This window comes from Mustelus asterias, unplaced genomic scaffold (genome assembly GCF_964213995.1).
Source record: "Mustelus asterias unplaced genomic scaffold, sMusAst1.hap1.1 HAP1_SCAFFOLD_4070, whole genome shotgun sequence".
Classification (NCBI taxonomy): Eukaryota; Metazoa; Chordata; class Chondrichthyes; order Carcharhiniformes; family Triakidae; genus Mustelus; species Mustelus asterias.
In genome coordinates, this window is record NW_027594015.1 from 12,181 (window position 1) to 23,212 (window position 11,032).

General features: G+C 56.9%; 1 protein-coding gene across 1 annotated transcript; it reads right to left on the bottom strand.

Moving 5' to 3' along the window:
• Positions 1-4,782: 4,782 nt before the first annotated feature.
• On the bottom strand, positions 4,783-8,822 carry LOC144490936 (uncharacterized). The gene is made up of 2 exons (XM_078208616.1): positions 8,747-8,822; positions 4,783-6,203 (listed from the first exon to the last, which is right to left on the bottom strand). Exon 2 carries the CDS (start codon positions 5,945-5,947, stop codon positions 4,868-4,870), a length of 1,080 nt encoding a protein of 359 aa, XP_078064742.1. The 5' UTR covers positions 5,948-6,203; positions 8,747-8,822; the 3' UTR covers positions 4,783-4,867.
• Positions 8,823-11,032: the final 2,210 nt, after the last annotated feature.

Below are 11,032 nucleotides of genomic sequence, written 5' to 3' on the forward strand. Positions count from 1 at the left end.
GGCAGATTTTTTACACAGAGGGTGGTGGGTGCCTGGAACTCGCTGCCGGGGGAGGGAGTGGAAGCGGATACGGTAGTGAGTTTTAAGGGGCGTCTGGACAAGTACATGAATAGGATGGGAATAGAGGGATACGGTCCCCGGAAGGGTAGGGGGTTTTAGCTCAGTCGGGGGCAGCATGGTCAGTGCAGGCTTGGAGGGGCCGAAGGGCCTGTTCCTGTGCTGGAATGTTCTTTGTTCTTTGATTTCCCCCCCATATCCCTTTAACCCCAAGACCCTGCCCAAGTCCTTCTGCAGCCCCCCTGCTTCCTCAATACTACCTGTCCCTCCTACATATCTTTGTATCACCTGTAAACTTAGCAACAGTGCCTTCAGATCCTGCCTCCAAATCGTTAATGTGTATTGTGAAGAGTTGTGGTCCCAGCATCGACCCCTGAGGCACACCACTAGTCACCGGCTGCCATCCTGAAAAAGACCCCTTTATCCCAACTCTCTTCCACGAAGTAGAAAGGATCAAGAGCTTCAAGTGTTTAGGTGCCCAGATCACCAACAACCTGTCCTGGTCCCCCCCATGCCGACACTATAGTTAAGAAACCCCACCAACGCCTCTACTTTCTCAGAAGACTAAGGAAATTTGGCATGTCAGCTACGACTCTCACCAACTTTTACAGATGCCCCATAGAAAGCATTCTTTCTGGTTGTATCACAGCTTGGTCTGGGGTTCCTGCTCTGCCCAAGACCGCAAGGAACTACAAAAGGGTCGTGAATGTAGCCCAATCCATCACGCAAACCCAGACTCCCATCCATTGACTCTGTCTACACTTCCCGCTGCCTCGGGGAAAAGCAGCCGGCATAATTAAGGACCCCACGCACCCCGGACATTCTCTCTTCCAGCTTCTTCCGTCGGGAAAAAGATACAAAAGTCTGAGGTCACGTACCGACCGACTCAAGAACAGCTTCTTCCCTGCTGCTGCTGTCAGACTTTTGAATGGACCTACCTCGCATTAAGTTGATCTTTCTCTACACCCTAGCTATGACTGTAACACTACATTCTGCACCCTCTCCTTTCCTTCTCTATGAACGGTATGCTTTGTCTGTATAGCGCGCAAGAAACAATACTTTTCACTGTGTGTTAATACATGTGACAATAATAAATCAAATCAAATCTCTGCCGTCTGCCAGTCATAGAGGGTTTACAGCATGGAAACAGGCCCTTCGGCCCAACTTGTCCATGCTGCCCTTTTTTTTAACCCCCAAAGCTAATCCCAATTGCCCGCGTTTGGCCCATATCCCTCTCTACCCATCGTACCCATGTAACTATCTAAATGGTTTGTAAAAGACCAAATTGTACCCGCCTCTACTACTGCCTCTGGCAGCTCGTTCCAGACACTCACCACCCTCTGTGTGAACAAAATTGTCCCTCTGGATCCTTTTGTATCTCTCCCCTTAAACCGATGCCCTCTAGTTTTAGACTCCCCTACCAGTCAGCCAATCCTCTATCCACGCCAGGATCTTACCCTTTACACCACGGGCTCTTAATTTATTTAACAGTCTCCTACGTGGCACCTTGTCAAAGGCCTTCTGGGAATCTAAATAAATCACATCCACTGGTTCTCCTTTATCTAACTTCCTTGCTACCTCCTCAAAGAACTCTAACAGATTAGATCCCTTTCGCCCCAGGGTGAAATTTAATTCCTTGGGACACTTTGTCTACCCCGTTGTGTTAGGGAGGCGCCTCCTCCCATCGCTCCCGTACCTTTGTTCAAGATTCTGCCCCCTCCGCCGGTTCCCCTCTGTAAATCCTGAAACCAAAGACCCCTGATCAAATCACCGGGACCCCCCCTGTAGACGGGGGTGACACGGATTAAGACAGAGAGAAGGCAACAGGAGGGGGGAAATGGACGGGAATAGATAATGGGTGGCACAGTGGGTTAGCGCTGCTGCCTCACAGCACCAGGGACCCGGGTTCGATTCCCGGCCTCGGGTCACCGTCTGCATGGAGTTTGCACGTTCTCCCCGTGTCTGCGTGGGTTTCCTCCGGGGGCTCCGGTTTCCTCCCACAGCCCAAAGATGTGCAGGTTAGGGTGCATTGGCCATGCTATATTCTCCCCTTAGTGTTCTGGGATGTGTAGGTTAGAGGGATTAGCGGATACATATGTGGGGTTACGGGGATAGGGCCTGGGTGGGATTGTGGTCGGTGCAGACTCGATGGGCTGAACGGCCTCTTTCTGCACTGTAGGGCTTCTATCATTCTATGAGATAAGAACAGATAAGATAGAAGCAGGGAAGTTGTTTCCACTGGCGGGTGAAAGCAGAACTCGGAGGGGGGTGGGGGGGGGGCATGGCCTCAAAATAAGGGGGAGCAGATTTAGGACTGAGTTGAGGAGGAACTTCATCACTGAGGGAGAATTTAGCACGGCCAATGCACCCTAACCCGCGTGTCTTTCGGACTGTGGGAGGAAACCGGAGCACCCGGAGGAAACCCATAGACACGGGAAGAACGTGCAGACTCCGCACAGACAGTGACCCGAGCCGGGAATCGAACCCGGGTCCCTGGCGCTCTCAAGGGGGAGTTGGTTTGCAGGTGCAGCAGGTAATTAAGAAGGCAAATGGAATTTTGTCCTTCATTGCTAGAGGGATGGAGTTTAAAAACAGCGAGGTTATGTTGCAGCTGTATAAGGTGCTGGTGAGGCCACACCTGGAGTACTGTGTACAGTTTTGGTCTCCTTACTTGAGAAAGATATACTGGCACGGGAGGGGGTGCAGAGGAGATTCACTAGGTTGATTCCGGAGTTGAGAGGGTTGACTTATGAGGAGAGACTGAGTAGACTGGGGCTATACTCACTGGAATTCAGAAGAATGAGGGGAGATCTTATAGAAACATATAAGTTTATGAAGGGAATGGATAAGATAGAAGCAGGGAAGTTGTTTCCACTGGCGGGTGAAACTAGAACTAGGGGGAATGGCCTCAAAATAAGGGGGAGCAGATTTAGGACTGAGTTGAGGAGGAACTTCTTCACACAAAGGGTTGTGAATCTGTGGAGTTCCCTGCCCAGTTGAGGCTTCCTCATTGAATGTTTTTAAGGCAAGGATGGATAGATTTTTGAACGGTAAAGGAATTAAGGGTTATGGTGAGCGGGCGGGTAAGTGGAGCTGAGTCCACAAAAAGATCAGCCAGGATCTTATTGAATGGCGGAGCAGGCTCGAGGGGCCAGATGGCCCACTCCTGCTCCTAGTTCTTACGTTCTTAACCTAGTGAATCTCCTCTGCACCCCCTCCAGTGCCAGTATATCCTTTCTCAAGTAAGGAGACCAAAACTGTACACAGTACTCCAGGTGTGGCCTCACCAGCACCTTATACAGCTGCAACATAACCTCGCTGTTTTTAAACTCCATCCCTCTCGCAATGAAGGACAAAATTCCATTTGCCTTCTTAATTCCCTGCTGCACCTGCAAACCAACTCCTTGTGATTCCTGCTCAAGGACACCCAGGTCCCTCTGCACAGCAGCATGCTGCAATTTTTTACCATTTAAATAATAGTCCATTTTGCTGTTATTCCGACCAAAATGGATGACCTCACATTTACCAACATTGTACTCCATCTGCCAGACCCTCGCCCACTCACTTACACTATCTATATCCCTTTGCAGACTTTCAGCGTCCTCTGCACACTTTGCTCTGCCACCCATCTTAGTGTCATCTGCGAATTTTGACACACTACACTTGGTCCCCAACTCCAAATCATCTGTGTAAATCGTCAACAATTGTGGTCCCAACACTGATCCCTGAGGCACACCACTAGTCACTGATCGCCAACCAGGAAAACACCCATTTACCCCCACTCTCTGCTTTCTGTTAGTTAACCAATCCTCTATCCATGCTAATACATTACCCGTAACACCGTGCACCTTTATCTTATGTAGCAGTCTTTGGTGCGGCACCTTGTCAAATGCCTTCTGGAAATCCAGATACACCACATCCACAGGTTCCCCATTGTCCACGGCACATGGAATGTTCTCAAAGAATTCCACCAAATTAGTCAAACATGACCTTCCCTTCATGAACCCATGCTGCGTCTTCCCAATGGGACAATTTATATCCGATTTATTGAATGTCGGAGCAGGCTCGAGGGGCCAGATGGCCAACTCCAGCTCCTAAGTTCTTGTGAGAGAGAGAGAGAACGAGCCAGAGCGAATCGGTGGTTTTATATAAATTGTACTTTAATGAGAAAGGAACAGAATCATTCATAAACGAGAGAGAGAGAGAGAAATAAACCAGGAGAAAGGGAAGGTGGGAGCACGAGACCCGGGGGAGGGGGAGGAGGCCACCGTCTCCCCGAAACGGGCAGACGAGAGAAGCGGGAGCAGACGGCTGTGTCGAGGGGCAGGGAGGACCGGACGTCGCGTCTGGACGCCCCCCACACACCCCGCCCCCCCCTCTGACAGGGACCAGGGTCAGAACCCACCAATGTGACAGGAAAATATCCCTCTTTACTTCCCCCATTTGCTCCACTTCTCTCTCCTTTTCTTCTCCCCCCCCCCCCCCAACACCGCATGCCACCCCTCCCCCCCACATACACACGGTCCCCAAAACCCCCCCCCCCCCCCCGCGGGACTCTGGCCAATATACAAAAAAAATGAAAATCACAAAGGAGCCGAATATCAAGCCAAAGGGACATCGTCTATTCTTAGAAAAACAATATTCCTTTAAACAGCCCCCCCACCCCACCCCCCACCCCCTCAAATGTCTCCCTCCCCCTGTCCCCGCACCCCCCCCCAACCCCCCTCTCACTGGGACCGCCACGGAACATCCAGCACTGGACCCCACACCGTCACCTCCCCGCAAAGACAACACCGTCTCTCCGAAACGATTAAAACGGGGGAATTATTCTCACCCTCACACGCACGTACACAGACAGACACACACACAGGCAGACAGGACACACACACACACACACCAGCAGACAGGCAAGACACACACACACACAGACAGACAGGCAAGACACACACACACAGACAGACAGACAGGCAAGACACACACACACAGACAGACAGACAGGCAAGACACACACACACAGACAGACAGGCAAGAGACACACACAGACAGACAGACAGGCAAGACACACACACACAGACAGACAGACAGGCAAGACACACACACACAGACAGACAGACAGGCAAGACACACACACACAGACAGACAGGCAAGAGACACACACACACAGACAGACAGGCAAGACACACACACACAGACAGACAGGCAAGACACACACACACAGACGCAAAGATGCACACAGACACACACACACAGACAGACAGACGGAAAGACACACACACACACAGACAGACGGAAAGACAGACACACACACACAGACACACACACACAGACACACACACAGACACACACACACAGACACACACACAGACACACACACACAGACACACACACACAGACACACACACACAGACACACACACACAGACAGACGGAAAGACACACACACACACAGACAGACGGAAAGACAGACACACACACACAGACACACACACAGACAGACACACACACAGACACACACACACACAGACACACACACACACAGACACACACACACACAGACACACACACACACAGACACACACAGACAGACACACACACACACAGACACACACACACACAGACACACACACACAGACACACACAGACAGACACACACAGACAGACACACACACAGACACACACACAGACACACACACAGACACACACACAGACACACACACAGACACACACACAGACACACACACAGACACACACAGACACACACACAGACACACACACAGACACACACACAGACACACACACAGACACACACACAGACAGCTCTTGTCAAACCTCAGAGAGGGGGAGGTGGAGGGAGGAACCCGATAGCGTTTGTAGAAATCATCACATCTCATGTTGGTCTATGAAATATTAACAAAAAAATAGACAGGAGGGGAATTGGAAAAGGGGATCGACAAAAGGAACATAAAAAAGGTCTGCGCTGGGTGTTGCCGAAGGTCCGAGCGGGAGACGTGGATCACCCTCCGCCGCCCCCCCTCACTCCTTCCCTGGATCATTTCCTCCTCTTCTTCTTGCTGTTGATCCGGATCACCGGTCCTTTCCTCTTCCGGCTCCTGGTATCCTCCTCCTCCTCGTGATACTCCCGGTCAGCTGGTCACCAATCAGACAGAGGTTACAGCACCAGGAGGACAGGCCATTCAGCCCGTCGCAACCGCACCAGCCCCAAGGCCCTGCTCCCTTCCGGCAAGCCCGCCCGCCCCATTCCTTCCGGAAGGAATTCCGAACTCCGGATACTAAACCTCCCCCCCGCCGCCCCGCAGCTCGGGGGCTACGCAACCGAACAAAACGGACACGCCTGCCGAAGCTTTTAGCCTTGGACTCATCAGGACAAATGCCAGAACACCAAATTTCAAACTCTCAACAATTTATACGGCGAGAGGGAGCACAACAGAGCACGTGAGAGGGAGAGCGCGAGAGGGAGAGCGCGCGCACGCGAGGGTGCTTGGGGGGGGGCGCAAGAGGGAGAGCGCGCGCAAGGGCACTTTGGGGGGGGCGCGAGAGGGAGAGCGCACGCAAGGGCACTTCGGGGGGGGGCGCGAGAGGGAGAGCGCACGCAAGGGCACTTCGGGGGGGGGCGCGAGAGGGAGAGCGCGCGCAAGGGCACTTCGGGGGGGGCGCGAGAGGGAGAGCGCGCGCAAGGGCACTTCGGGGGGGGCGCGAGAGGGAGAGCGCACGCAAGGGCACTTCGGGGGGGGCGCGAGAGGGAGAGCGCGCGCAAGGGCACTTCGGGGGGGGCGCGAGAGGGAGAGCGCACGCAAGGGCACTTCGGGGGGGGCGCGAGAGGGAGAGCGCACGCACGCGAGGGCGCTTGGGGGGCGCGAGAGGGAGAGCGCACGCAAGGGCACTTCGTGGGGGCGCGAGAGGTAGAGCGTGCGCGACGGCGCTGGGGGGGGGGCGCGAGAGGGAGAGCTCGCGAGGGCACTTCGGGGGGGCGCGAGAGGGAGAGCGCGCGCGACGGCGCTGGGGGGGGGCGAGAGAGGGAGAGCTCGCGAGGGCGCTGGGGGGGGGGGGCGCGAGAGGGAGAGCGCACGCAAGAGGGGGTGCTTCTGGAGTAACAAGAGGGAGAGAGAGCACATGGGCGCTTGGTGGGGGGGCGCGAGAGAGCGCAAGACAGCCCACGAGAGGGAGAGCGCTGCAAGGGCGTTTTGGGGGGGTGGGGGCACTTTTGAGGGGTCGCGAGAGGGAGAGAGAGAGCACAAGGGCGGGCGAGGGGGGGGGGGGGGGGCGCACAAGAGAACGCAAGGTGCTGACCAGCTGACTACTCTGGTCGTAATGGAGAACGCAACGGGGAACCAGAGGCTCACCGAACAGTTCTAAAGCCGCAAGTTTTGAACACGTCCCTCTTGTTTGCAGAGGGCCAATCTCCACCACGCGTTGGACGTGAACCTGAACCGCATTCCCAGCTCAAATACTTTCGATGGGTTGTTGGCACAGCTGTGATGGTTTGAAATTTGACACTCTGGAATTTGTCCGGGTTAGGACGGAAGGCTCCATCAATGATCGTCTTTTGGGTGATAATCAAATTTGGCGAGACCATTCAGCCCATCGAACCTGTACCCACAGCAGTCCCATCCAGGCCCTATCCCCATAACACAATGGAACTTGCCAATCCCCCAGCACTCGGGGACAATTTAGCATGGCCAATCCACCCTAACCTACACATCTTTGGACACTAAGGGACAATTTAGCATGGCCAATCCACCCTAACCTACACATCTTTGGACACTAAGGGACAATTTAGCATGGCCAATCCACCCTAACCTACACATCTTTGGACACTAAGGGACAATTTAGCCTGGCCAATCCCCCTAACCTGCACATCTTTGGACTGTGGGGGGGAAACCGGCTCACCCGGAGGAAACCCACGCAGACACAGGGAGGACGTGCAAACTCCTCACAGACAGTGACCCAAGCCGGGAATCGAACCCGGATCCCTGGCACTGAGAAGGCAGCAGTGCTAACCCACGGTGTCGCCCCCTCATGCCACCGCTGGTCCCTCAGACAATCACTGCTCGGTACATTCCCATTGATGGTGTATTCCCCCTCTCGGTTTGACCTCCATAAACGCATCACCTCACGCTTCTGTGTTAAAATCCACCGCTCCACCGACATGGTTCTGGAAATTACAGCAGTCCCTCACACTCTCCACAACTCAGCCAACCTTTGTGGTCACCTGAGACTTCTCCAGTCGTGTCCCCCAACATTCATGTCCAAGTTGTTAGTACACATGGATGTGGAGATGTCGGCGTTGGGCTGGAGTGGGCACGGTAAGAAGTCTCACAACACCAGGCTAAAGTCCAACAGGTTTACTGGGTGGCACTGAGCCAGGAGCAGCGCTCAGAAGGATCGTGGTTCCGAATAAACCGGTTGGGACTTTAACCTGGTGTTGCGAGGCTCCCAGCTTTTTATCCAGTTCGCTGTATTACCCAGTATCCCATGGGCTTTTGCTCTCTTGACCAGTCTGCTATGTGGCATCTTGTCAAACGCCTTGCTAAAATCCATGTACACCACATCCACCGCACTACCCTCATCGACCCTCCTTTTCATTCCCACAAACTGTTCAATCGCAGCGGGTGTGGTAGTTTCTATATACATCGGGGTGAAGGTTCATGCAGGAACTATTCCAAACTCACCTCTTCGAGCTTCCTCTTCCAGTTCATCCCAATCTTTCCCGCTCTCTTCCTCGCTTCCCAAGGATTCTTCGCTGGCTGTGGGCGGAATCGAAGTCAAATCAAACCCTCAGCGAAAAAAAATTGCGACAGTGCGGTGCTCCCTCAGCACCGACCCTCCCACAGTGCGGCGCTCCCTCAGCACCGACCCTCCCACAGTGCGGCGCTCCCTCAGCACTGACCCTCCCACAGTGTGGCGCTCCCTCAGCACTGACCCTCCCACAGTGCGGCGCTCCCTCAGCACTGACCCTCCCACAGTGCGGCGCTCCCTCAGCACTGACCCTCCCACAGTGCGGCGCTCCCTCAGCACTGACTCTCCCACAGTGCGGCGCTCCCTCAGCACCGACCCTCCCACAGTGCGGCGCTCCCTCAGCACTGACCCTCCCACAGTGCGGCGCTCCCTCAGCACTGACCCTCCCACAGTGCGGCGCTCCCTCAGCACTGACCCTCCCACAGTGCGGCGCTCCCTCAGCACTGACCCTCCCACAGTGCGGCGCTCCCTCAGCACTGACCCTCCCACAGTGCGGCGCTCCCTCAGCACCGACCCTCCCACAGTGCGGCGCTCCCTCAGCACTGACCCTCCCACAGTGCGGCGCTCCCTCAGCACTGACCCTCCCACAGTGCGGCGCTCCCTCAGCACTGACCCTCCCACAGTGCGGCGCTCCCTCAGCACTGACCCTCCCACAGTGCGGCGCTCCCTCAGCACGGACCCTCCCACAGTGCGGCGCTCCCTCAACACCGACCCTCCCACAGTGCGGCGCTCCCTCAGCACCGACCCTCCCACAGTGCGGCGCTCCCTCAGCACCGACCCTCCCACAGTGCGGCGCTCCCTCAGCACCGACCCTCCCACAGTGCGGCGCTCCCTCAGCACTGACCCTCCCACAGTGCGGCGCTCCCTCAGCACTGACCCTCCCACAGTGCGGCGCTCCCTCAGCACTGACCCTCCCACAGTGCGGCGCTCCCTCAGCACTGACCCTCCCACAGTGCGGCGCTCCCTCAGCACTGACCCTCCCACAGTGCGGCGCTCCCTCAGCACTGACCCTCCCCACAGTGCGGCGCTCCCTCAGCACTGACCCTCCCACAGTGCGGCGCTCCCTCAGCACTGACCCCTCCCACAGTGCGGCGCTCCCTCAGCACTGACCCTCCCACAGTGCGGCGCTCCCTCAGCACCGACCCTCCCACAGTGCGGCACTCCCTCAGCACTGACCCTCCCACAGTGCGGTGCTCCCTCAGCACCGACCCTCCCACAGTGCGGCGTTTCCTCAACACTGACCCTCCCACAGTGCGGCGCTCCCTCAGCACTGACCCTCCCACAGTGCGGCGCTCCCTCAGCACTGACCCTCCCACAGTGCGGCGCTCCCTCAGCACTGACCCTCCCACAGTGCGGCGCTCCCTCAGCACTGACCCTCCCACAGTGCGGCGCTCCCTCAGCACTGACACTCCCACAGTGCGGCGCTCCCTCAGCACTGACCCTCCCACAGTGCGGCGCTCCCTCAGCACCGACCCTCCCACAGTGCGGCGCTCCCTCAGCACCGACCCTCCCACAGTGCGGCGCTCCCTCAGCACTGACCCTCCCACAGTGCGGCGCTCCCTCAGCACTGACCCTCCCACAGTGCGGCGCTCCCTCAGCACCGACCCTCCCACAGTGCGGCGCTCCCTCAGCACCGACCCTCCCACAGTGCGGCGCTCCCTCAGCACTGACCCTCCCACAGTGCGGCGCTCCCTCAGCACTGACCCTCCCACAGTGCGGCGCTCCCTCAGCACTGACCCTCCCACAGTGCGGCGCTCCCTCAGCACTGACCCTCCCACAGTGCGGCGCTCCCTCAGCACTGACCCTCCCACAGTGCGGCGCTCCCTCAGCACTGACCCTCCCGCAGTGCGGCGCTCCCTCAGCACTGACCCTCCCACAGTGCGGCGCTCCCTCAGCACCGACCCTCCCACAGTGCGGCGCTCCCTCAGCACTGACCCTCCCACAGTGCGGCGCTCCCTCAGCACTGACCCTCCCACAGTGCGGCGCTCCCTCAGCACTGACCCTCCCACAGTGCGGCGCTCCCTCAGCACTGACCCTCCCACAGTGCGGCGCTCCCTCAGCACTGACCCCCCCACAGTGCGGCGCTCCCTCAGCACTGACCCTCCCACAGTGCGGCGCTCCCTCAGCACTGACCCTCCCACAGTGCGGCGCTCCCTCAGCACTGACCCTCCCACAGTGCGGCGCTCCCTCAGCACTGGACCCTCCCACAGTGCGGCGCT